This window comes from Pongo pygmaeus, chromosome 16 (genome assembly GCF_028885625.2).
Source record: "Pongo pygmaeus isolate AG05252 chromosome 16, NHGRI_mPonPyg2-v2.0_pri, whole genome shotgun sequence".
NCBI classification, from domain to species: Eukaryota; Metazoa; Chordata; class Mammalia; order Primates; family Hominidae; genus Pongo; species Pongo pygmaeus.
Window position 1 is genome coordinate 34728455 of NC_072389.2, and position 27775 is coordinate 34756229.

Here is a 27775-nt window from a genome sequence, read left to right on the forward strand (position 1 = left end):
CAAAGCTGATCACTGAATGAATAAGGGAATGAATGAATGGAGTGTTGTGTAATGTAGCAGAGTTGATAATTTAAGCGAATTCACTATATATCTCCAAGCAAATAGATTTGTAATGCTTTTCCTGCCTAAAATCTATACAGCTGATTCACAAATACTTGGTTGACAGGTTTTATATATCGGTGTGGCCCATCAGCTTATATATTGTTGGGGCCAGAATCTATACTTACGCTTCACTCAAATTTGATTTTACAGAAGATTTGGGGTTTTTATTTTTCTTTTAATTAAGAGGGCTGTGAAATTATTACCTATAACTCTAAATCTCATTTAATTCCTCCCAACAGGATTCAAGATGGATTGGCATTAAAGTTCACTTCTTTAACAAAAGTGCTTTATGACTTTAATAAAATATTAGAGAATGGTAGGGTCCATGGAAGCCCTTTACAAAAACTTGTGATGGAAAGTTTTGATGATGAGCAGACTTTGCAACAACTGGAACTGCAAAATGAACCAATTTTACAAAGCTCCCAGAATGCAGTCAGTGAAACAAAGATGAAGATACCAGTCTTCTCCCAGAGAGTGAAGAACAGAAGTGTGAAGGGGATGGTTCAGAGACAGAGGCTGATGACCAGGAGGACCTAGAAGATTTAGAGGAGGAGGAGGAAGTGTCAGATATGGGTGGTGACAATCCTGAAGTGAGTGAGAGAGCAAACTTAAGCAAATTCGATCTGAGGAAAAGCCCAGTTCTCAGTGATGAGGATTCTGACCTTGACTTTGATATCAACAAACTGGAACAGCAGAGCAAGGTGCAAAACAAAGGACATGGGAAACCAAGAGAAAAGTCCATAGTAGACGAGAAATTCTTCCAACTCTCTGAAATGGAGTCCTATTTAGAAAGCAGAGAAAAAGAAGAGGAACAAAAAGATGATAATGATGATGCGGTGGAAGATACTGAATTTTTTAAAGATATTGATTCTGATGAAGATGAAGGGGCACTGTTTGGAAGTAAAAAACTTAAAGTTTTGAGAGAGGAGAGAGCACTTTCTTCCTCCTCAAATTAGCTTTTGTTCTGTTTTTTCTAGGAGAGATGTAATTGTAGTTAGAAAATATAGAGCTAAGAAATATTGTGCTCTATCGTATCAGTTATAAATGAATCTGTACTTCCATCCAGTTTATGTTCCAGTTGTTCTTATAATAGTTTTATGGTAATGTTTTTAGTTGCCAATTTCACCCAATGACTATTTTTGGCTTGTAGTGTTATTAAATTAGAAAGTAATGTAGACATACAGTAAACACACAAATATATATGCATGTGTTAATAATGTATTTTTCTCTTTCTAATTAATAGTTTTAAAAATCTTTTTATTTTAGTCAGATAAAAGTTCCAGAAATGTGAAGTACAAAGATTTTTTTGATCCAGTTGAAAGTGATGAAGACATAGCACGTGATCATGATGATGAGCTGGGTTCAAACAAGATGATGAAATTGCTGAAGAAGCAGCAGAAGAACTAAGTGTTTCTGAAATGTGAGTATTTTAAACCATCCTTTACATTGTGAGCTGGAATTGTCCAATCATGTATTGGTACTTGTGGTTTTCACATATGTTTGTTTTCAGAAGTTAGATTCTCTCCTATCAGATATTCTCAAGGTAGCCAGAGGAAAGTTTGTGGATTTAAAGGGACATTAGAGATCATTTAATGAAGAAAAATATTACTGGCAATAGCAATCAAACCTTTCTTACCAGGAACTTTGATTTGGTTTTGTGCCCCAAAAATCCTGTTATTTTTGTGAGATAGAAGGTTTGTATTATCGATTGATGAATAATTTATTTTCTATATATTGGACACTTTTTGTTCTGTTTCTTACATAGCATGTCACTTAAATGATACCTTCTCTTCCTCCGTACCTGAATTATTTTGGAAGTTCTGAGTATTTGGTGGTATTAGGCATATAAAAGAAGAACTTTATTAAGGGAAAATATGTTTCCTTTTGTTTTTCTAATGGAAAGCAGTATATTTCTTTTTATAAGAGTTTTGGTAGTGTAGAGATGAAGACGATGACCTGGAAGAAAGTGAAGACAGTAAACAATGTAAAGAAAGCTTGAAAAGAGTGACCTTCGCTTTGCCGGATGATGAGGCAACTGAAGATGCAGGTGTTTTAAATGTAAAGAATTCTGATGAAGTTAAATCCTTTTTTGAAAAAAGACAGGAAAAGGTAACTAGGAATTTAAGGAATTTTTAATATGCTTGACATGATTGTGGAACTCAGAGACTACTAACAAATCTTCCCTATTTTTTTTTTTTTTTTGAGAGGGAGTCTTGCTCTGTCACCCAGGCTGGAGTGCAATGGCACAATCTCAGCTCACTGCAGTCTCCGCCTTCCGGGTTCAAGTGATTCTGCCTCAGCCTCCTGAGTAGCTGAGATTAGAGGTGCATGCCACCATGTCTGGCTAATTTTTGTATTTTTAGAAGACACGGGGTTTCACCGCGTTGTCCAGGCTGGTCTCGAACTCCTGACCTCAGGTGATCCTCCTGCCTCGGCCTCCCAAAATGCTGAGGTTACAGGTGTGAGCCACTGTGCCCCACCCTTCCCTATTTTTCTTGCGGTAACTATTAACCATCCTTTGAAAACAAATATCTTGGCCAGGTATGGTGGCTTACGCCTGTAATCCTAGCACTTTGGTAGTCTGAAGCAGGAGGATTGCTTGAGCTCAGGAGTTCAAGACCAGCCTGGGCAACATAGTGAGACCTTGTCCCTACAAAAGTTACAAAAATTAGTGGAGCATAGTGGTGTATGCCTGTAGGCCAGCTACTTGGGTGGCTGAGGTGGGAGGATCACTTGAGCCCAGGAGGTCGATGCTGCAGTGAGCTATGATCACATCACTGCTCTCCAGCCTGGGCGGTGGGGCAAGATCCTGTCTTCAAACAAACAAACAAACAGAAAACTGAAAATCTTGCTGCTACTCTAACGCAAAAGCACACTATATAGAGATGCCATATGGAAAGCATGTGATTTGCAAAAATCATTGCCGCTTTCAATTTGGGGCCAGTGTGTAAAATGGTTGTTTCTTTTCTGTCTCCCTTATGTCTTTATATGTATAGCATGTCTCTCCTGTTAAAGCTGTCCCAAGAGCCTCTTCTTGTAACTGTTTTGACTGCTCTGGAGGATACCGCCTATGTCTTTAAGGTGCTCCACAGATTTTGGTGAGCGCCAAATAGCCGTAATTTTAATTAATACCATGACAAAGATATCTTCCAAAGTATGTCATGATTTCAGACAAGTGAAATTTCATTTAATTTAAGTAGATGTAGTCTGGCTCTAATAATTTGGCTATATTATTTATCCAATCGTATAATTTTATTATAATAAAAATGAGAATCATGCCAGGCACAGTAGCTCACACTTGTAATCCCGGCACTTTGGGAGGCTGAGGAGGGAGGATTGCTTGAACCCAAGAATTTGAGACCAGCCTGGGCAACATGGTGAAACCCCGTCTCCACTAAAAATGTAAAAAATTAGCAACAAAACCCTGAGAATATATCTAGCAAAATATACACAAGGCCTTTCATGAAGAGTATTGCCATAGCCTGAATGTGTCTCCCACATTTCATGTGTTAAAACTTAATTCCCAAGATGATAGTACTAAGAAGTGAGATTAGTGCCTTATAAAAGGGCTTGGGGGTGGTGGTAAATCTGTCTCTTCTGCCTCATGAGAACATAGCATTTGTCTGCCCCACAGGAAGCGACATTCAATGTGCCATCTTGGAAGCAGAGACCAGGCCCTCACTAGACACTGTATCTGCTGGAGTCTTGATCTTGTTCTTCCCAACCTCCAGAACTGAGAAAATAAACTTCTGCTCTGTGTAAATTACCCAGTCTCAGGTGTTTTGTTATAGCACTACAAAGGGACTAAGACAAACATAAAAATTACCTAGAGACTTAAAGGAAGAACTGACTAAACTGAAAAATATATGCCATATATATTATGAATCATAGGACTCAATGCTATAAACATACTGCTTCTCAATGAATTAATCTATAAATTCTAGAAATTCCCACACAAATCCCAATAGAATATTTTTGTGGAACTTGACAGGCTGATCCTAAAATTCATGTAGTCATTGAGGGGCCAAGAATAGTATAGCAGGGCTCGTGGGCACAGTGGCTCACACCAGTAATCCCAGCACTTTGGGAAGTCAAGACTGGAGGATGGCTTGAACCCAGGAGTTCAAGACCAGCCTAGGCAACACAGCAAAACATCATCTCAAAATATTCAAAATAAGTAAATAAAAAATTCACTCATAAAATTGAGCAGTATGGTGGCTCACACCTGTAGTCCCAGAACTTTTTGGGAGGCTGAGGCGGGAGAATGGCATGAGCCCAGGCAATGGAGATGAGCCTAGGCAACATGGTGAGAACTCATTTTTACAAAAAATACCCCGCCACCACCAAAAAAAAAAAAAAAAAAAAATTAATTAGCTGGGTATAGGGCACCTGCCTATAGTCCCAGCTACTCAGGAGGCTGAGGTGGGAGGATCACTTGAGCCCAGGAGGCCAAGTCTGCAGGTTGGTGCCACTGCAATCCAGCCTGTATGACAGAATGAGACTGTATCTCAGAATAAAATGAAATAAGGAAATAAAAAATGTAACTGTTGAAATAAGAAACTCAGTGGATGGATTAGACACCAGAAGAAAGAATTAATTAGTTAAACGATTCTCTCCAAAAAGTAAGTCAGTATGTCACACAGAGAGAGAGACATGAGGATAGATGATAGGGCAGAAGTTGGTGGGTTTGGGGGGGAGAAGGAGATCAGAATGAGGTCTAAAATATGTCTTAGTGGAATCCCAGGAGGAGATAATAAAATTATATTAGAAAGCAAAAGTAATAGAAGTTCTTTTTGTTTGTTTGTTTGTTTGTTTTTTGAGCTGGATTCTCGCTCTATAGCCCAGGCTGGAGTGCAGTGGCACAATCTGGGCTCACTGCAAGCTCCGCCTCCTGGGTTCACACCATTCTCCTGCCTCAGCTTCCCAAGTAGCTGGGACTACAGGCACCCACCACCACGCCTGGCTAATTTTTTGTGTTTTTAGTAGAAACGGGGTTTCACCATATTAGCCAGGATGGTCTCAATCTGCTCACCTTGTGATCCACCCGCCTCAGGCTCCCAAAGTGCTGGAATTACAGGCATGAACCACTGCACCCAGCTCAAAAGCTTTGTGTTTTTACAGATATTAGACATGTTTCTTGTTTAAGAAAAAAGTCTTCACAATAACGTAGGAGAATAAGAGAAACATTTTCCAAAAAGAGAAATCACTGTGAGTATTTTATCTTATTGGAATGTTGGATAATATAGTCTGCTTCATTAATCATCAAGCATGCTATGGATTTTCCATTTTTATAGGATCTATATCTCAGTTAAGGTAATATTAGTAATTTTTGTACTGTATGAAAAATATAGGCCAAAATCCTAGACCTTGCATAGAAGCTGGATCATGAAGACAGCTCTGGAGGAACACATAGGTACACACACACAGACACACATATGTATAAAGTATACACACACATTGTTTTTAAAGTTTTAAAGCTTTTAAAGCAAAAGCCGGCCCCTCCCCTCTCCCAGAGTGGGTGGCTTCTCCCCTCTCTTAGAGTGGGTGGGGACAGTGGTTGCATGGACAGCTTTCCTTGTGAGCCACAGGTCCCTCTGGACAGATGCTGCCTGGCCAAGCCCCATTTCCCTTTCATCTTTCTCATTGACCAATGGCCTTGGAGCATTAAGGCCACACCCCTATTCTGCATTCTACTGGGGCCCTGGTTACACCTCCCCTGGCTCAGTCGCACAGCTGCCTGCTAGGTGACTGGAGGTGTTGATTAGTTCTCGCTGGGATTTTGCTGATGTGGACCCAACCCCACCTCCCTCCCCAACCTGTGATGGCAGAAGGAACACAACAGAGCAAATTGGTGGCAGCCAAGAAAAAGGTAAAAACACACCAGGTCATGGCCCCCCAAACCAGCCACAGATCCCCTCCAATGACAAGGCTGCTGCCAGAGTCCATACCACTCCTGAGGTGCACCAGACTGGGACCCCCACACTGGTGCCTCTGGGCTACCCCACCAAAGTTTTGTCAGTCAGCCCCACCCCTTCAGCAAGCAGCCCAGTCTCTGCCCTCACCAATCACCCCAGTGTGACTTTGGGCAGGTGAATCCTGGGGCTCCCCGCTCCTTTACTGTGCCCTCATCGCCTGCTGCCACAAGCTTGACCTCCCTGGGCTCTTTGGGCTCATGTCTCCAAGGACCTGGGTCCCCCAGCCCCAGGCCCCACCATCACCAGTCATCCCTGGGTGACTTTGGGCTGGTGACTCCTGGGGTTCCCTGTTACAGACTCTGCCCTCTCGTCCTGCTGCCTGAAGGTTGACCTCCCTGGGCTGTTTGCGCTGGCGTCTCCAAGGACCTGGGTCCCAACCCTGTTTTTCCCTCCCCCATTGTGGAACGGGACTCGGACATCGTGCTGATGTGGTCCCTCCCGCTCACCAGGAGGAGTGGAATGTAGTGATGTCACAATCCACCTAGTAACTGTCATTACTGCAAGACCAGCCTTTGATCTTATGACCCACTCCCCTAAGCGTTGTCACCCCATCTTTAGTTCCTCTGCTCACAGCACAAATTTCCAGCTGGAAGGGGAATGGAGACTATGGGACCTAGGAGCAAGAGGTTTCAGGCTGCCTCACTCCCTTAACATAGACATTGACAGTGGGAAAAGCCTACACTTCCCCCTTGAGCTCAAAACGTTGACAGTATCTCTGGGTGGCAATGGAAGAATGGGTTTGGTTTGGTTTTTTCCCAGGCTTCTATTTTCCAGAGAGATTTTTAACATTTTTTTCTGAGTTCTCCACCTCATATTCTAATTCTCCATGGTTCTGAATCCAGACTTCCCTTCAGTCAGTGGTCTGTGATGTGAGATTTGCTCATCTTTTGTGGAATAGATCTTGGGAAACTGAATTTGACAGCTTGAATCTTCCTCATATTATGTAAACCTGGGGTACTTTGAGTGCCACAGGATAAATGTGGGACATCTTTCTGAAGCATCAGTTTCCCTTGATTCTCTTGAGATCAAGAGAAAAAACATGAATGTACTTAGGGATGACAGTCACATAGGTTTCTAAGAGTATACCAGACTTCTCTCTGAAATGAGGCTTGGGTTGTCCTCTTTCTGATAAATTCCCAGACTTAACAGAAAAGCTGCCTTCTGCCATGAGGACACATTGATGTAAAAGTTTGAGAGGTACTGGTGTACTTCTTCACACTAACAGATGTGTGAGGATGTGTGACTCCAAACAACATGGCATACCGTTCCTGCCTACTTAATGTTTACTTTCCTACCTCTGTCTCTGGTTTTGGTCCCGGCAGCTGCTGGTTCTTGGTAAAACCCCAGAGTTTGGAGTCAGAAGACTAAGTTTCAAAGTTCCTGTGTCACCTTTTTCTTACTTTTTTTTTCTAGCCATGATATCAATCTCTCTGAGTCACTAAATGATTGTGACAACACCTTGTACAGTTTTTGGTGTCATTAAATCCAATGGTGTATAAGAGTATTTTGTAAAAACTGTAAAGGAGGATGTGGCTGTAGGGGCTGATAGTTCTCATGAGTATTACTGCTCTTGTTTCCGACAGTTAAAAGAGTATTGGCAGAGAAACAGCCCTGGTGTTCCAGCAGGAGCCAAGAGGAACAGGAAAACAAATGGCAATATCCCTGAGACAGCCACTTCTGGTGGTTGCCCCTCACCTGGAGATGTGAGTCTTGGCTGACCAGGTTCCTGGGGACAGGGGACCCAGGGGGCAGTAGAGGGTAATTGTTAAGATTGTGGATGGACTGTTGGGTACCGGTGAAGAATTCTGGGTTTGAATCCTGCCTCTTTGTCTGCTAGGGATATGATTGAGGGCAAGTTGCTTGACCTCATTGGGCCTCTCTTTTCACATCTGTATAACAGAGGTGGTATTGTTTCACTTCCATTTGTGAAGTTTAAGTGGGATTTGTTATTGTTGTTTTTATGTTAATCCCTAGTACATGGCCTGCTGTAAACACCCAGGACACCCAGGATATGGTCATTGCTGTTTGATTTTCCTCATCCCCAGTCTCAACGGGAAGCCAGGACAATGAGAACAGCCACTTGCCATCAGGAGTCACTGAAAGGGCCCCAGGATGGGATGGTGCGGAGATAAGAACCATGAGAGAAGTTGGCACAAAGGAGTTATGGGACAAAGGTCCAAGATAGGCAGAAAAGAAAATGTTGCCAGTTGACGGGGAAGAAAGGAAGTCAGAGGACTCAGACACTGAGGGGGACAGAACATCTCCATGTGCACTCTCATCTCTTGTAGTCAGCAACAGGTATCCACGGGGAGGGCCCTACATCATCTGCTACCCTGAAGGATCTGGAGGTAAGAGGCTCTGGGCAGAGGTGCAGCGACCCTGCAGGCCAGCCCTCCAACCTCCTCCTGCCACAGGGACTGGGTGCCCCTCTGCCAGCTGAGACAGCCAACACACCCCAGCCCTAATGATTTTTCTCTCTACCTCTCCCCCAACTCCTCCTCCACCTCCTCCTCTCTGCATGCGCCTCAGAGCCCATGCCAAGAACAAGCAGTAGTCCTGGACTCCAGGTCTGTAAAAATCAGTCAGCTGAATAACACCATCAAATCACTGGTAAGAGTCCAGTGGGGTCCCCTGATTCCATGCTGCCAGTCCTGGGCTCCAGTTTCCCCTTGGGGCCCTGAAGAAAGGAGATGAGGGCCCCTGGTGCCAAGGGCAAATAGGGAGCTGGGGCACCCAGGCCTCACCTGGAGGGACCCCAGAGCATGCAGCATGGGTCTTCTTTTGCTGCCCTCTTTGCCAACTCTCTTCTCTCCAGACACCCCTGCTCGAGTCCTTGCTACACACGGCCTGGGGTTGTTGCCTCTCAGGGAAGTGCTAGCCTGACTGGTTGTCAGGCACCCTGTATTTCTGCCGTGACTCAGTCCCTAATTTGCTCTTTGATTCTGGACAAGCCACCTCTCCTTTGTTTTGGGCTCGTGTTTCGAGAGGAGGTAGTGAGTATCAAAGGTCTCTGTTAGCTCTCAGACTCCAAGATTTAAAGGCCTCCTAGAATGGAAACCTCAGGGTCAAGGGCTCCTGTCTGTCCTTTTCTGCCCTAAATCTGCTGTGAAGAACTGTACCTGGCCCACACGTGCTCAGTAAATGTTTATTGAATGAACGCGCTTTTCTAAATCACAAGCTGGCAGAAGGGGGGGCCTTTCTCAAACTCCATCTCTACAGGTTTATGTTACTGTCCTCTCAAGAGATTCCAGATTCAGACCTTGAGTTCTGTGGCTGTGGACAAAAGCCAACAAAGACCCAAATCCTCTGTCCTTGGGAGCTTGAGGAGAGTTTACCAGTTCGAGTTCCCATTGGGTCTGAGAACTTTGCCTTGAAAATCCATTCCTGGCCCCTGCCTGCTGCTTCCTGGTCTGGGGAATAAAGTTGAGGGGGCCACCCTCCATCACCTTAATGTGACTCTCCCCACAGAAACAACAGAAGAAACAAGTGGAACATCAGCTGGAAGAAGTGACATGATTTCTTTGTTTGCTCGCGACATGACTGCTGGGTTTGGGGGCACTCAGACATAGAGGCCCGAATCTCATCTTACCCATTCCCAGCCTGGGGAAGAAGGCTCACCCCCAGATTCCACCCCATCCCCACAGGGTCCCCGATAACCTGGTCCCATGGGTGGGCCTGTCCTGGGGCAGTGGTGGCATTCTGGGGGCATGTCTCTTGCTGTGTCATCTCTGCCTCCCCCTGATAAGAGCTCTGTTTTCCTCTTCCTATAGGAAAAGAAAGCAAACAATGAGAAACAGAAAGCCAAAAGGGAGCTAGAGGTGAGTGGAGGGTGTGAAGTTTCCTCCTGTCCTCTGGAGAATGTTTCTTTCCTTCTCTTTCAGCATTTGCTTGGCTTTTCTCCCAAAGGTTCAAATCCAGAGATTGAACATACAGAAAGGGAAATTAAATACAGACCTGTACCACATGAAACTTTCTCTCAGATACTTTGAAGGTGGGAATCTGGGCACCCTGTCGTCCTTCAACCTGGGATTTTGACAGGTCTTCAGGGGGAGTCCTTTGGGCCCCATCTCAACTCTCTCATTACAGAAGAATCCAAGGATCTGGCTGTCTGCCTGCAACATTCATTGCAGCGTAAAGGAGAGTTAGAGCAGGCTCTCTCTGCTGTCACCACTACACAAAAGAAGGTGGACAAGGTGAGTCCAACCACCTGCCCAATCCCCTGGGAGCCTGGCTTCACAGATGGAGGAGTAAGCCTAAAGGTCCCTTCTGCAGGATGGAGTGTCCTGCTCAGAAGGCAGCATGTCCATTTCTCGCTGCTTTTTTGTATGCTTTTTAGCGGCAGCCTGGGGCTGAGTCAGCTGCTGTGGGTGAGTTGGGGGGCACTCTGGGGAGTGAGCACTGGACACAGAACTTGGAGGCCAAGTGCCTGCCCTGCCCTTATCTGGCTGTGGTCTTGGCCAAGTCCTAGGTGGGGTATTGGGTACTGGTACTGTGAAGGTACAGAAGAGTACCTTTAGTATGTTACCTTTTCTGTAGAGAGAGGAAACGTGTGTGTGTGTGTGTACATATTATGATAATATACATAAAACATGTCTGCAAGGGTTCATAAAAACTCAGGAGAGAGCAACAGGGTGGCTAGGAGATACTTCCCTTCTCTACCTTCTGAGTTTTGGACTATGTGAATGTATCATCCTTTCAAAAAGTGAACAAAAGATTAATTTTCCCCTTCCTATCTGTGCCCCCATCCCCAGCAAGAAAAATGGGCTTAGAGAATTGGATAGACCTGGGTGTTCAAATCCCAGCTCTGCCCAAGTGATCTTAGGCAAGCACTTAACCTCAAATACTCCATGTTTTTTTTTCACCTACACAACAGAGGTAATCATAGTAACTGTCTCCTATGGTGGTTGCGAGGATTAAATGGGATTGCTAGCATGGTACCTGGTGAAGCACTCCATAAAGGTTCCAACAGTGATAATAATAAGAGTAATAACAATAGCAATATTGTCTGATCTCTCTGGGCCTCTGTTAGCCAGCTATAAATTCCATCTCCTTCCCTGTCCCTTCCAACTTTACTGAGTTCTTTTAAAAACCAGACCAGGGGCTTGGAAGTGCCTTGATCTTTACTGACCGAGTTGTATATTGAGCCTAGCCCTAGCCCTTTTCAGGGGCACTGTGTGGAATGGCCTGGGCTCCCCAGATTGAAACTTGTCACTCTTCACCATCCAGTTCTCCAGCCGCAGTAAAGCACGTATGGAGTGGAAGTTAGAGCAGTCCATCCGGGAGCAGGCACTGCTGAAAGCACAGCTGACACAGGTGAGGTTTTCTGAGGGAGGGATGTGGAAGGAAGATGACCCCAGGTGGCCAGGAGCAGGTGAGGACCAGTGACAGCCCTTCCTATCTTCTGTGCCCATTCTTGCAGTTGAAGGAGTCAAACAAGTCCAGCTACACAGAGATGAATATGCTCAACAGATAAAAGGAGAGAGGGCCCGGTGGCAGCAGAGGATGAGAAAAATGTCGCAGGAGGTGAGATCTGACCCTTCAGCACTCCCACCTTAGATAGGTCACTGGATCTTTCTGGGCATCTGTAAAATGGGAATAGTACAGCCAGAGGTGGTCCTGGGTCTGGGCTTTGTGGAGGTGGGGGCAGAGAGGGAGATGGCAGCCTGTCCAGCCACCAGCCCCTCTCTCCAGGGCCCTTTCCCCCTGTGCTTTGGGCAGGTTTGCACATTAAAGAAAGAGAAAAAGCATGATACGCATCGGGTAGAGAAGCTGGAGAGGAGCCTGTCCAAACTGAAAAACCAGATGGGTAAGATGGGGCTGGCATGACCTGGGAGCAGGACTGGCATCAGAGGGCTGTAAGGGATGCTTAGAATGCCCCAGGGAGGTGGGTGGATGGAAGGGCTTTGAGGCAGAGGGAAAGAGGTCTGTGCCAGGAGATGGCAAGTCTTGTCATCTCAATGAGCCTCAGTGTCTCAGTGTCCCCATCAGCAAAGAGGGCCTGTTGTCAGCCACCTGCAGTGCTTTTTCTGAAAGTGGTTCCGAAGATTGGCTACCATCCAAGCGCAAGGAATCATTAGCAGTGAGGCCAAGTTTGGGGAGCCTGAGAGGATCTGTGGACCAAGAGGAGGGTTTTTTCTTTTCTTTTCTTTTTTTTTTTTGAGAACCCATAGGCCCTTATTGTCTGTTTCCTTTCTCAGCTGAACCCCTGCTCCCGGAGCCCCCAACAGTGCCTTCTGAAGTGGAGTTGCAGCACCTGAGGAAGGAACTAGATAGAGTGGCAGTAGAGCTCCAGGCCCAGGTGGAGAACAATGAGCGCCTAAGTCTCCTGAACGAGAGGCAAAAGGAGAGGCTTTGGGAGCAGGAGGAGAGGCTTCAGGAGCAGCAGGAGAGGCTTTGGGAGCAGGAGGAGAGGCTTCAGCAGCTGGCCGAGCCACAGAGCAGCTTCAAGGAGCTGGTGCATTGCCCCAGCTGGGGAACCTGCCCTCCTCTCGAGCCCTCCCGGCCTTTGTTTCCCTACCTGTAAAATGGGGCAGTGTAGCCCTCATGTGAAATGTTACTTCTAAGGGCACCTGTGAGCCAGGTGGCTGTGGGAGAGAGGGGATGATTTTTCTAACCTGCCTCCACCCTTCCTGGTGCCATGGGAGGCAGACACCAAGTTCTGGGGTCTCCAGCTGCAGTGGGTGGCTGCTGATTGCTTCTCTATGTCCAGAACAACAAGCACAAGAGCGCACTGCAGTTGAAGCAGCAAGTAAAGGAGCTACAGGAGAAGCTTGGTGAGGTGAAGGAGACAGAAACCTCCACCCCATCCAAGAAGGGCTGGGAGGCGGGCAGCAGCCTCTGGGGAGGGGAGGTGCCAGGCCAGAGGCAGCTCCAGCCTGGGGGCAGGTGACCCCAGCACCCTCCAGGGCAGTACTGTGACTGTTTCTGGCTTCCTGCCCTCTGACTTTTAGAGGTGGGTAGCCCTGGGCTCCTCTCAGGTCTGGACATCATCATCCCAGCTAGAGGCATGGAGCCCCCAATCCCATGGGAAGAGACGGTGGTATAACAGGCTCCTTATGCCAGGTGCAGTGGCTCATGCCTATAATCCCAGCACTTTGGGAGGCTGAGGCAGGAGAATCACTTGAGGTCGGGAGTTTGAGATCAGCCTGGCCAACATGGTAAAACCTCATGTCTACTAAAATTACAAAAAAAATAAAATAAATATTAGCAGGGCATTGTGGTGCATGCTTGTAATTCCACCTACTCAGGAGGCTGAGGCACGAGAATCGCTTGAGCCCAGGAGGTGGAGGTTGCAGTGAGCTGAGATTGCACCACTGCACTCCAGCCTGGGCCACAGAGTGACACTCTTGTCACAAAACAAAACAAAAAGACTCCTTAGATTAAAACTGGATTCCAGCCCAGTTCCACTGGTCACCATTCAAGTACTTTTCATCTCAAAGTCTGTTTCTTTAACTTCAAAGGGAAGTTAGCATTCTCCTTACAGAGGTGCTGAGGATTAAATGAGAAGAGGGTATGAGATCTGAGGCTGGGGAAGGAGGCATGGGGTTCTAGGAAAGGAAGGCAGTTACTTAGGCCTGGAGCAAGGGGCCAGGGGCCTGGGCAGGTGACAGAGCCCCACAGTGCCCTCGCTACCCTATTAATGGGCCCAGAATCTGGAAACCAGCCACCACGTGCCCTCACACCCAGGGTCTTCCTGCAGGTGGAGCTGAAGAGCCAAGAGGCTCAGAGTCTGCAGCAGCAGCCAGACCATTACCTGGGTCACCTGCAGCAGTACGTGGCCACCTATCAGCAGCAGGTGGCCGCCTATCAGCAGCTGACCTCTGAGAAGGAGGCGCTGCACAGGCAGTGACTGCAGCAGACCCAGCTCATGAACCAGCTGCAGCAGCAGGAAGCTTGGGGCAAAGCGGTGGCTGAGATGGCCTGCCAAAAGTTGCAGGAGACCCAGAGGAGGGAGCTGTGGAGGACAGGGACGTGAGGGGGATGACCTGGCAAACTCCGTCCCTTCTGACTCTTTCCTGGCCCCTTAGGAGCGCCTGGAAGCTACCAGCCGGCAGAACCAGCAGCTAACAACCCAGCTGAGCCTCATGGCTCTCCCAGGGGAAGGTACGGGAGACCACTCAGAGGAAGAGGAGAGAGCCCCAGGAGGAAGGGGGGACTGTTAGCAGCATAGGATTGAGGAGTTGGAAGAGATCTTTAGAACAGCTGGTCATTATGCCGACCGGGTGCCTGCACTAAGTTCGGCATCAGTGTGTTGACCTCCTGTGAGCAGGGGGCCACCAAGTTGCCTAAGGATGGCTGAACTGGCCCAGGTCAGAAGGAGAGCAGGTCAGAACTCCCACATCGACCAGTAGTGGGAGTGTGCCTGGGCGGAATAGCAAGATTTTGATTCTTAAAAGTACAAATAAAGAAGAGCAGCTCATTCCTCTCTGCAGAGGGGCTGGCTCAGGGTTACACAGTGAGGGTGGAGGCAGAGGTGGGCCCACAGTACCTCCCTTGTTGGGTTGTCTGAAGACCCCTCTGGCCACCCCCCACAGGAGATGGAGGAGGACATCTGGACAGTGAGGAGGAGGAGGCACCTCGGCCCATGCCAAGCATCTCAGAGGACCTGGAGAGCAGGGACGCCATGGTGAGCCTGACTCCCCCTGCACCCATTTTGCCACCTTCCTCTGTGGTCCCTCCAAGACCCCTTTATGCTCTTAGTTTCCCTGCCTTCTGGTTTCTCTGGACCCTCACCCCTTCTGGGAGCCAGTGGTCAGAAACCATTTCACCTGTAACAAATGTGTACTCTCTGAGGCCCCAAGGGAAAGGGCTGCACTCCACCTCTCTGCCCCATTTGCTGTGTGTATGCCCCTACAAGAATGCTCATGTCTTGCCCTCAGGTGGCGATTTTCAAGTCCGCTGGAGCCAGTGTCCAGGAGGAGCAGGCACGGTTACAACAGCAGGTGAAAAAGCAGAGGGTGTGCTGCCAGTGCCTGGCTCACCCGGTGGCCCCTGCCCTGAAGGAGCCAGAGGCAGTGGTCCCAGCCCCAGGGACTGGGGGTGAGTCTGTGAGTGGGGAGACCCACTGGGCCCTGCAGGAAGTCATGGAGAAGCTGGCCCATGCCAGGACTCACCTCCATCTTCTCCATGACTTGAAAATGCCACCTGAGGGCAGGTCGCTGCCGAGATGTGACCGCAATATTTTGGCTCCAGAGCGGCTTTATGGACCACCTGGAGGAGAAGGCAGACCTGAGTGAGCTGGTGAACAAACAAGAACTTCGCTTCATCCACTACTGGCGAGAGAGATGCCGTCAGTGAGTGGGAGGCCAGGGCACCGCAGGGGGAGCTGCAGGGCCGTCAGAGGGACCCCAGCATCTGAGCCCTGTCTTCTTGCAGGAAAATCCATCACGTTTTAACAGAGCCAGTGGGCAGTGCCAAAGATGTGGCACTGGGAGGAGGACATCATCAGGCTGGCCCAGGACAGGGAGGAGATGAAGGTAGGGTGTGCAACATCTCTGTGGGGGTGGGGGTGGGGGTGGGTGTGAGGGTGGGTGCAGGCAGCGGCATGACAGCTGAGCACCCCTCCCTCCAGGTGAAGCTGCTGGAGCTGCAGCAGATGGTATTGCAGCTTATAGCAACTACAACAATGGTCACAGAAAATTCCTGGCTGCTGCCCAGAACCCTGCTGATGAGCCCGGTCCAGGAGCCCCAGCCCCCCAGGAACTTGGGGCTGCAGACAAGCATGGTGGTGAGTAGAGCCCTCAGGCGGGGTGGGCAGGCAGGAAGAGGGGGGCTCCCACTGTGCTCAGATCCCCGCCTCCCTCTCTCCAAAGATCTTTGTGAAGTGAGCCTCACCTCCTCTGCTCAAGGAGAGGCCAGGGAGGGTCCTCTCTATGACAACCCTACCACACAGCCAATCGTGCAGGACCACCAGGAGCACCCAGGCTTGGGCAGCAACTGCTGTGTGCCATTCTTTTGCTGGGCTTGGCTGCTGAGAAGAAGGAGATAAACATCACCGTCATCAAAGAGCTGCTCAAGAAATTTTTAAATAAGAAACCAAGTTATGGGGTTAATCTCCTACACAATTCATTTACTTCATTTGAATGTTAGAGTCACTCATGATTATTTGTGTTTCTAATTTATAGTTTAAGTTTATTTGTAAAAAGTTAAAAGAGAGTGGGTCTCTGTGGCTCTCACTGATGTTCACTCTGGCATCCTTTAGCATTTTTCTTTTTTAATTTCATAATTGTAGGTCATTAGCATGCATATCGAGTTTGCCCTTATGTGGTGGGAGTTCAAACACACAAAGACCCACTCTTTGCAGAAAATTGTTCTCGTTGGTTTGGAATAGGCTGCCACGCTTCTTTAATGTTATTGCAGCATGTATATTCACTACAGAATTCAGACAAAATTTGCCTATGTTCTACTGTTGTTTGATCTAATCTTAATCACAGTGAGCTCTTCATTAGCTCAATATGTGGTTTGCCCCCAAGTGTGCACTGTTTATTACTTTGTAATATGCCACTATGAGTACTGACATTTAGAGTTGTTTAAAGGCTGAGAACTCGAAACAGCCTTTCCTCCATTTTCTGTGTGTTGGTGATGGGAGTAATAACCTTTTGGGGGAGCTTTTTAAATCTCACAGAAGAGGAAAGTGGCCTCCTCTGGCAGGTATGTGCAGGATAGAGTGTGTTTCATCTGTTCCGGTGCCAAGAATTAGCGCTGTATTGTGGTGGTTCCCTTAGGATTTGTATGTGCTCTGGGCTCATGAAGATATTGCATCAGGAGCTGCAGCAGTTGTACTCTTTTTCAATGACCTTAAAAGGGATTATTTCTGAGGAATGAAAGGTTCCCATCATTGACTGTGGATGTGGAAAACCTTTCCTAGCTTAGAGCATTTGTATCTACAATACATTTTAAAGTCAGAGTTCATGTTACCTGTTTTAATCACATGACTACATGCCTCAGTTCACAAAAGGGTGCTGGTTGGCGTTCTTCTTAATGTATTTAGTAAAGATCATAAGAAATCCTTTACGAGTTGAAATGTCCCTGGAACAGGTATACAGGCTCTGGTCAAGAATGAATTAGAGTGAAGGAAAGCTGTGTGGTGCCTGGCATTCCTCTCTGTTCATGGAGCTTCTTTGAGGCTTGAAGATTGATTTTACCATCTAGACGTCTCTGGCTAATACCTATTCTTCAACCACCTTGGTTACTCTGACATAGGAATTTACTTCTTTTCCTTGAATGGAAAACACTTTAAAAAATAATAGAAACATTATTATAAACTAATATATGTGAGAGTACTTAGGTGAAACAAAAAGGAGTTTTAGTAGACAGTATTATACTATGTTTGAAAATCAAGGAGAAGTTTATGAAACTTAAAATGTTTCCAAACTGCAGTGCAATCTACTGTTTGTGAATGTCAGTGTATTATCAGGAAACGTTTCTATACAATCACACAGTTATATTTTCTCACAGCCTTCTTTACAAAGAGTGAAATATGTTTTTGTACCTCTCGGTTTCAGTTAGGGACATATTTGGTGCAATATTTATGTGATTGTGCCTATGCGTGATGAATGAATGCATTTCAGTCATATATTGCCTAAATCATAACTTGATGATGCTTGGGAAAGACTCAACAGTTTAAACTTCATGAAGTTCTAATGTCTGTATTCCAAAACACATCACATTATTAGGATGCAGGGAGATATGTATGTGTGTTCCCTGGGGTGGGATTTCTAGTTACTAGACCATCTCGATTTTTAGCATTTGGCATCCTCATGATACTTCTATAAATATGACATTAACAGGAGAGCAACAACATGATTTTACCTATGGAATAACAGATTTGCCGGCATTCATTGAAAGAGGGCAAATATTCGGTCCTTGTGACTTCAACTGACTCTTCCAAATTTTATGAATGTATCAATGTATTAGATAAACCCAGTTTCAGAATGATAAAGAAAAAATGTTAGACCAAATAATGCGGCTAATTAACAGTGGTACCATTTCTAGCCCGTGGGTTTAAAATGCACTTAAAGTCCTGTTCTTGCCTTTTATTTTCTGAACTTGCCGCTTTTGCATTCTTTGAGTTCAGTTTAAAGACAGTTACTTTAAGAGCATTTTAAACCCATGTGCTAGAAATTGGACCACTGTTAATTAGCCACATTATTTGGTCTAACGTTTTTTCTTTTATCATTCTGAAACTGGGTTTATCTAATACATTGATAAATTATTTCAAAGGTACTTTTATCATTGAAATCACTTCACTTTTACCCTGATAAATATCAGTGACTAGGAATGACCTTCAGATAGCATTTAGCATCTGTAACCAATCTAACAATAATGTGTTCATCAGGTGCCTATGGATTAAATCACACACTGGCATATTTAAGCTGAAAGTCAGTCTGGAACATACATTTATCATATTGACTGAAATACCACCCTTTGTGTAGGTATTTGTCATATATTTAGGAAAAATCTAAAAGGAATGGAAATCGTATGACAATAACTTAAGTCTTTCTTCAAAGTGCATGCAGTTTTTTGTGATACCTCATTCAGCCGAGTATTTGTGCTCTTCCTCATTCAGTATAAGGCAGCTTTCAGTTTGCTTAGAAGGCAACATTGGAAGGTTAGAGTTCATCAGAAACATAGAATTTTAAAATGTGAGTTCCACTGAATACATTTGAATTTCTGTAGGAAGAATCAAAACACCTATTTAAAGATTGCAATATATAATAATCATTTTAAAAGTATTTGATTAATCCTGATAGATTTTCCAGAAATGAAAACAAAATCAGCTCTAAAACCAAAGCTGATTTTTAGAAAATTTGAAAATGTCAATCAGCCCTATCCATAATATAGTTTCTCTAAAACTTTATCTTAGAGTCATTTTAAAATAATGTAACTATCAAAAAATGTAACTGCTATCTTAATGTTCTGAAATAAGTTAAAACATTTTAAAATATGAATACCGTAGTATAAAAGAAACAGTGGGAAAGAAAAGCAGAGAAAGAAATGCCAATTCCAGTCCAAAGCTTTATTTGCCAAGTTTTCTTAGAATGAATTTTACCAATTTATGAATTCTTGTAAACAGAATGTGTAATGGAAATACTGAAAGATTTTTCCCTAGGGAGGCATTATTGACTGCTGGTGTGATGCTACTGTAATGTAATAAATCATTAAATTGTTTCAAAGTGTTGTTTTTGCCTTAAAATTTTATTTTGCATTTCTTGAAAACTGTAGTATTAAAGGTATTGATACTGTGCAAATGCTGGGCATGCTTGGCATGAGATAATGTGTTTCATTTTTACAAAATTGTAATACAACTATGCAAGTTTTTATTAAAAGAACACAAAATAAAAAAAGTTATGGGATTAAAAAAGTTATGGGGTGAAAAAGTTATGGGATAAAAAATGTAAAAAAGTTGTGCCAAAAAAACTTGTGGGAAAAAAGTAGAAAAAATTTTTATGAAAAGTTACAAAAAAAAGTTATGAAAAAGAAGTTATGGGATTTTTTTAAAAAGTCATGGAATAAAAATAAAAATTAAAAGGAGGCCCCTGTCAGCAAAGCCTGGAGAAGTGGGGCTGGAGTCTCCACTGCCACCATGTCCCTACCACCCCTTCCCAGGCACCCCTTTACAATTAGGGTAGCAGGACAAGACCTCTGTCTAATGGGGAAAGACAAACAGACCCTTTGCCACCTTGAATTTCTGGATGATGATGATTGTTATTTAAGAGCCAGAGGCTGGTGGAGTTGGTTTGTTTGGAGGAGGCCTGATGGCCCCCTTACTCTCACCATAGCAACTTTTCCCTCAGGAGGGCTCCCATCTTCTTATTCAGAGAGGTAGCTGAGGCAGGAAAGTGGGGCTAACTGTGGACCAGCGAGGGCATGGGCTGCTGCGGTGGTCCCCCTTCCCTGGTGTACATACTGTGTCTGTGTAACATTTTGTTTATTCCAGAGGGTAGGGCTGCCCGTGTATCATACCTAGCAGTAGTTGGAGCTGGCACATGGGGAGGAGGTTCTAATAATTATTTGTGGCTGGGAAACTTATTTATTGCTAGCATAGGACAGAGGAAGGAGGCGGGGATGGGGTCATGGCTCTCTGGTCGTGTGATCACAGCTTACTGCAACCTCCAACTCTCAGGCTCAAGTGATCCTCCCACCTCAGCGTCCCAGGTAGCTGAGAGTATAAGCATGCACTACTATGCCTGGCTAATTTTTAAATTTTTTTGTAGAGAAAAGGTCTGACTATGTTGCCCATGCTGGTCTTGAACTCCTGGTCTCAAGCAATTCTCCCATCTTGGCCTCCCAAAGCACTGGGATTACAGGCATGAGACATTGCTCCTGTCCATTAGGTTTTCTCTTTATTACTGTTTCGTTGTTGTGGTTGTTGTTTTGTTTTGTTTTGTTTTGTTTTTTGACAGAGTCTTGGTCTGTTGCCCAGGCTGGAGTGCAGTGGTGTGATCTCGGCTCACTGCAACCTCCACCCCTTGGTTCAAGCAATTCTCATTCCTCAGCCTCCCGAGTACCTGGGGTTACATGCATGAACCACTGCACCTGGCTAATTTTTGAATTTTTAGTGGAGACAGAATTTTGCCGTGTTGGCCAGATTGGTCTTGAACTCCTGGCCTCAAACAATCTGCCCTTCTCACCCTCCCAAATTGCTGGGATTACAGGTGTGAGCCAATGCTCCTGGTTAAGATCCCATCTCTATTTAAATAAAAAAAGAAAATTCAGAATATGCGGAATACAGAACACTGAAGTCCAAAGTTATTTACCTCTCTGAGGTAATCTGTGTAAACAATTTGATATGTATCCTTTCAAGTTCATACTTGCTATGCATACACATATACATATATACACATACATTGACATATTCCCCCTTCCCTGCTGTCATGCTATTAGAGTCTTCTTTTTTGTAGAAATTGGACCAACTGTATATTCTTTGCTGGCCCATATTTCTCCTATTCAGTGATGTGTTACGAATGTGTGTTTAAGTCAGTTTATGCAACTCTTCAATATCATTTTAAAAGGTTAAATATACTATCATATGAAGGTATTACAATTTATTCCAACAGTTCCCTTTTGCACATTTAATAAATTCCATTGATTTGCCAGGGAGAACTATCTCGTGTCATGGCTAAATCCTTTTGTACAGCCATCCTTAATTATTCCCTGAAGATAAACTTTTAAATAAAGTTGCTAGATGAGTCTCATTTCTTAAAAAGTTCTTTTTTGGTAGTTTATATGTAACACTGTAGTTTTATATGTACTTGCAAATAGCTGTAGTACCAGTAAAAAATGTGATAAAATTAAACTGTTTCACATATGCCAAAAATATTTTGATTTAGCGCTTCATTAAGTGCATGATTACAGTCTCTGTGTCTTTTGATTTATCTTTCTACCTTTACAATTTTCAACCCAGATTCTTAGAGGTCACGTAGTAAATTAAGGTTTTCTTTTTTTTTAACAATTTCCATCTTTCTAAATTTGGTGAGTCACAGTAAGTTATTTTTGGGTTGTTGAAATCTGTGGCTTTGTTCTAAATTTGGGCCAAGAAATCATGCTACTTACAAAATATGCTTTGTCTTCCAACGTCAGAGTGTCTGGTAGAAGGTGACTGTTCTTGGAATTCAAAAAATCTAAACAGGACAAGACAAGAATCTGGAAAATAGTTCTGTTTCCGATAATGTGGCTGAGTAGGTACTCTGCAAAACCTCTCTCATAAAATAGACATGCTGGATAGTCCTTGCAAAGACATATTTGAACTTGCCAAAAAAAAAAAATCCAGAATCTCTAAGAATGAAGATGAAGTGAAAATCAGAAGGGCTACTATGAGAATAATGGGGAAACAGCCCCAGTTATCAAGGGATGTGTGCATGTGTTCAATAAAAAGTTTCAAACCTAAAAAAAGTTAAGAAAAATAATATAATTGCCCTAAATACATACATCATCAACAATTTTTCATTCATGGTATGGCCAGTTTTTGTTTTGTATTGTTTTTTTAAAGGTGGGCTTTTGCTGTGGTTGCCCAGGCTGGAGTGCAGTGGCATGATCTTGACTTACTGAAACTTCTGCCTCCCAGGTTCAAGCGATTCTCCTGCCTCAGCCTCCTGAGTAGCTGGGATTACAGGCACCCGTCACCACATCCGGCTAATTTTTGTATTTTTACTGGAGATGGGGTTTCACCATGTTGGCCAGGCTGGTCTTGAACTCCTGACATCAGGTGATCTGCCCACCTCAGCCTCCCAAAGTGCTGGGATTACAGGCGTGAGCCACTGCACCTGGGCACATCCTGTTTTGTTCCATTTGTATTCCCACTTCATTTATATACATTTCTTCTTCCTCTGAATTATTTTGAAGTAAAACCTATACATATCATTTTTTAATTACCTTATATGTATCTGTAGAAGACAAGGAATTTTTAAAAATAAATATAATGCCATTAAATATCAAAAAATTAGTACATTCTGAAAATAGCCACAAATCCAGAGTTCACATTTTCTTGACTTTCTCATAATTGATTTTTTTCTAGGTTATCTATTTCAATCAGATACCTGTTTGCTCATATTTACATTCCTAACTGAACAATGTCTGAAGAGGTAATTAAACCTGACATAAAACGCAAATGAGCTTATGGCCAAATGCTTAGTGCAAGAAAAAACTTTAAACTGCAAGATGAGTCCCTCCAAATACAGAAAGGACCAGTATTTTAAAAGATATGTTAACTAAAATGTTGCAGTGTAAGGAGCAGAAGTAAATTTCATAGTTTCCGTGGTCCTTCCACAACAACATCTGGCATCTGTTTTCTCTACAATGGAGGTAAGAATAGTAGCTATTTCAGAGCAGGAGAGCAGGAAAAGGCTTAGAGCAGTGCTAGAAGAGGGTGGTGGCTATATAAAGTTTAGCTATTTGTATATTGTAACAAACCAACTTTTTTTTTTTTTTTTTTTTTTTTTTTTTTTTTTTTTTTTAGGCAATAGTAGATTTCTTTTGGAAAAGTAGCAGCCTCCTGTGTGGAGATACCTGCAGTTCCACTGAGTGAACATTGGTGTCTGCTAAACTTTGCCTCTGTTTCTGTCAATAATATACTGTCAAGCTCTTCCTTGATTTAGCAATTTTATATACTTTCTTTTTCTTTATTTTTTTTTTTCCTTTCCCTTTTCCTGAGACACAGTCTGGCTCTGTTGCCCAGTCTGGACTGCAGCAGTGCCATGAGGGCTCACTGCCACCTCCACCCCCTGGCTCAAGCAATCCTACATCAGCCTTCAGAGTAGCTGGGACTACCCGCGGGGCCCACCAGGCCAGGCTAATCTTTACGGTTTTTGTTTTGTTTTTCCGCTAAGAGACCTGGTGTCCGGTCAGGTGCAGTGACTTACGCCTGCAATCCCAGCACCCCAGAAGGCGGAGTCTGGCAGATCACCCGAGGTGAGGAGCTGGAGACCAGCCTGACCAACATGGAGAAACCCAGTCTCTACCAAAAAAATAAAAAAATAAAAAACTAACTGGGCATGGTGGCTCACGCCTGCAATCCCAGCCACTCAGGAGGCTGAGGCAGGAGAACCACCCAAACCTGGGAGGTGGAGGCTGCGGGGAGCCAAGACAGGGCCACTGCACTCCAGCCTGGGCAACAAGAGTGAAACTCTGCCTCAAAAAAAAAAAAAGAAAAAAAAGAGACCGGTTTCACCACGTTGCCCAGGCCGGTCTGGAACTCCTAGGCTGAAGCGATCCTCAGAGCTCGGCCGTCCAAAGTCCCAGCTGGGATCACTAGCGTGAGCCACCACGCCAGGTCAATCTATTCCTTTCTGATTAATAAATTGGGCAGGTCATGGTGGCTCACGCCTGGAATCGCACCACCCCGGGAGACCGAGGCGGGCGGATAACCTGAGGTCGGGAGTTTGAGACCAGCCTGACCAATGTGGAGAATACTCATCTATACTAAAAAAAAAAATACAAAGTTAGCAGGCATGGTGGTTCACACCTGCAATCCCAGCCACTCAGAAGGCTGAAGCAGGAGAACCACCCAAACCCGGGAGGCGGAGTCCACACCACTGCACTCCAGCCTGGGCAACAAGAGCGAAACTCCACCTCAAAAAAAAAAAAAAAAAAAGTGACCAGGTTTCACCGTGTTGCCCAGGCTGGTCTGCAACTCCTAGGCTCAAGCGATCCGCCGTGCTCGGCCGTCTAAATTCCTGGGATCACAAGCATGAGCCACCACTCCAGGCCAATCTATTCCTTTCTAATTAATAAATTGGGCCAGGAACGGTGACTCAAGCCTGCAATCCCAGCACCCAGGGAGGCCGAGGCAGGCGGATCACCTGAGGTTGGGAGTTTGAGATTAGCCTGACAAACATAGAGAAACCCCGTCTCTACCAAAAAAAAAAAAAAAAAAAAAAAAAAAGCCGGGCATAGTGGCTCACACCTGCAATCCCAGCCACTTAGGAAGCTGAGGCAGGAGAACCAACCAAACCCGGAGGCGGAGGCCACTGGCAGCCGAGACCACGCCACTGCACTCCAGCCAGGCAACAAGAGCGGAATTCTGCCTAAAAAAAAAAAGAGAGACCAAGTTTCATCATGTTGCCCAGGCCAGTCTGGAACTCCTAGGCTCAAGCGATCCCCCGCGCTCAGCCATACAAAGTCCTGGGATCAGAATCCTGAGCCACCACGCCAGGCTGATAAGTTCCTTTATGATTAATAAATTGGGCCTTGCGCGGTGGCTCACCCCTGAAATCCCAGCACCCCTGGAGGCCGAGGCGGGCAGATAACCTGAGGTCAGGAGTTTGAGACCAGCCTGACCAACATGGAGAAACCCCATCTCCACCAAAAAAAAAAAAAAAAAAAAAGCGGAGCATGACGGCTCACGCCTGCAATCCCAGTCACTAGGGAGGCTGTGGCAGGAGAACCACCCAAACCCGGGAGGCGGAGGCCCGGCGAGCTGAGTCCACGCCACTGCACTCCAGCCTGGGCAACAAGAGCGGAACTCCGCCTCAAAAAAAAACAAAAAAAAAAGTGACCTGGTTTCACCATGTTGCCCAGGCTGGTCTGGAACCCCTAGGCTCAAGGGATCCAACACGCTCTGCTGTCCAAATTCTTGCGATCACAAGCATGAGCCACCACATCAGGCCGATCTGTTCTTTTCTGATTAATAAATTGGGCTGGGTGCAGTGGCTCACACCTGCAATCCCAGGACCCTGGTGGCTCAGGCTTACAATCCTGTAGCGGGATGTTTAAGGAATTAGAGAGACTGATGGGGTTTAGGAGGTTATTAATTAATTATTTACGTGCATTGGCCCAGTCGGATTCACATTTAAAGCACTGAGTTCTGAACAAAGACTTACCTTTTAAGCATTTTATGGGGTGGGGGTAGATCTGTGCAGGGTGAAGCACATTATAGAAGTGAGAAACAAATATAATTGTTTAATTGAATCATGCATTATATTATTTTTTCCTTTTTTAGGAAAAATATGTTTTGTAACTTGAGTTTGTTTAGTGACCTTGCAGTTGCACAGTTAGGGAATTAGGGTTTTTGTAATGCCTGGGAAGGGAGGAGAGATAAGGCTCACTAACCATAGAAAAACAGGTAGTGGTTTTTTTTGAAGGACTCCAGCTCTTCTCTTTCTCAGGGGGAATTGGGTTTTTTTACATACAACTGAGTTTTTGTTTACACATTTTTAAATTTCTTTTAATTCCTGTTCCCATCCCAGCATCCTGAGAGGCCAAGGCAGGCAGATAACCTGAGGTCGGGAGTTTGAGACCAGCCCCACGAACATGGAGAAGCCCCATCTCCACCAAAAGAAAACAAAACAAAAAATACAAAATTAGCTGGGCATGGTGGCTCACACCTGCAATCCCAGCCACTCAGGAGGCTGAGACAGGAATATTTTCTCCCTCCCTTAGATAAAAGATAGCATACACCATTGTGCACTTTATTTGTTTTTTGACCTGGGGTGGGGTCTCACTCTGTCACTGAGGCTGGAGTACAGTGGTGTGATCTTGGCTCACTGAAACCTCTGCCTCCTAGACTCAAGCTGTCTTCCCACCTCAGCCTCCAGGGTAGCTGGAACCACAGGTGTGTGCTACCACACCTGGCTATTTTTTTTGTATTTTTGGTAGTGACTGTGTTTTGCCATGCTGCCCAGGCTGATATCGAGCTCTTGGGCTCAGGTGATCCACCTGCCTCAGCCTCCTAGAGTGTTTTCAAAGTGCTGGGAATTACAGGTGTGAGCCACTGCATCAGGCCCATTTTGCACCTTTTTAAACTTCTCTCAGAGATCACTTCACATCTGTTTATAGAAATGTTCTTCATCTTTTTTTAAATTAGTACTTTGTAGTGTGGATGTACCACTTTTTTATTCAGTTAGGTTTTTTTTGACATTTGAGTGTTATGTCTTTTTTTCTGACATTTTAAGACTAAAATATGAAAAGGAAAACTAGAAAAAATTTCAAAGAAAATTAACCTGTCTTTGTGATCTTGTTGTAGGGAAACTTTTTGTAATGATTAGTATCCAGGATTTGAAAAATAGCCTAATAATGAAAAGGAAAACTTAAGACAAAATGGGCATAGGATGTGAAAAGTTACTTTACAGAGGAAGAAATTGGAATGGTCAGTAAACATGGGAAAAGATACTTGAACTAGAAACTAATGGATAAATTGAAAGTTAAAATGACTATTCTGTCATCTTCAGAGTGGCGAAAATGTAAGTCTGACAGAATTGCTGGCAGAGATATGGGCCAGTGGAAACTCAGCTAGGTAAAGTGGAGTGCAATTTTATAATCTGTGATGAAGTTGAAGACGCACATACCTGAGCAAAAAAGTACATGTGTACAAAGAAATTTGGAAAAACTGTTTATCACGGTAGTGTTTGCAGTAACATAAGGTGATGCAGAATGTAAGTTAACCAACAAGAGATTGGATAATTAAACTCATATCCATGTGGTGGAATATTATACAGCAATTAAACATGAACATACTAGATTGAAAAGAATTAACATGGGTAAATCTCATGAAGAAAACTTTGGGTGAAAAAGGCAAGCTGCAGAAGGATATGGGCAATATAATAACATATGTGAGTAGTTCATTTCCATATTTATGTTGTTTCGATGTTTAAAAAAAAAGGATTTATCGGCCGCGTGCATTGGCTCATGCCTGTAATCCTAGCACTTTGGGAGGCTGAGGTGTATCGGGCAAAATTCACCCCCGATATTTCATGTAGGTTCTTTTCTATTTTCCCTAAGTGTTGGCCGGTCTGAGAAATAAAGGGAAAGAGTACAAAAGAGAAATTGTAAAGCTGGGTGTCCAAGGGAGACATCACATGTGGGCAGGTTCTGTGATGCCCCCCGAGCCGTAAAACCAGCAAGTTTCTATTAGTGATTTTGAAAAGGGGAGGGAGTGTACGAATAGGGTGTGGGTCACAGAGCTCACGTGCTTCACAAGGTAATAGAATATCACAAGGCAAATGGAGGCAGGGCGAGATCACAGGACCACAGGACCGGGGCAAAATTAAAATTGCTAATGCAGTTTCAGGCACGCATTGTCATTGATAACATCTTATCAGGAGACAGGGTTTGAGAGCAGACAACCAGTGTGACCAAAATTTATTAGGCAGGAATTTCCTCATCCTAATAAGCCTGGGAGCGCTACGGGAGACGGGGCTTATTTCATCCCTCTGCTATGACTGTAAAAGACAGCCATCCCCAAAACAGCCATTTCAGAGGCC

The 27775-nt window shown here is 44.7% G+C and overlaps 1 protein-coding gene and 1 pseudogene across 1 annotated transcript; both read left to right on the forward strand.

The window, feature by feature from the left end:
* The window catches only part of LOC129014591 (U3 small nucleolar ribonucleoprotein protein MPP10-like), a 138614-nt pseudogene that overhangs the window by 1397 nt on the left and 109442 nt on the right, over positions 1–27775 (forward strand).
* LOC129014524 (golgin subfamily A member 8S-like) lies at positions 5826–18048 on the forward strand. The gene is made up of 20 exons (XM_054451994.2): positions 5826–5971; positions 7661–7780; positions 8366–8425; positions 8607–8687; positions 9546–9584; positions 9848–9895; positions 9984–10068; positions 10164–10270; positions 11304–11396; positions 11499–11600; positions 11796–11883; positions 12275–12531; positions 12787–12855; positions 14105–14180; positions 14612–14703; positions 14957–15019; positions 15270–15370; positions 15453–15553; positions 15649–15804; positions 15890–18048. The coding sequence occupies exons 1-20, from the start codon at positions 5888–5890 to the stop codon at positions 16063–16065; spliced, it is 1998 nt and encodes a 665-aa protein (XP_054307969.2). The 5' UTR covers positions 5826–5887; the 3' UTR covers positions 16066–18048.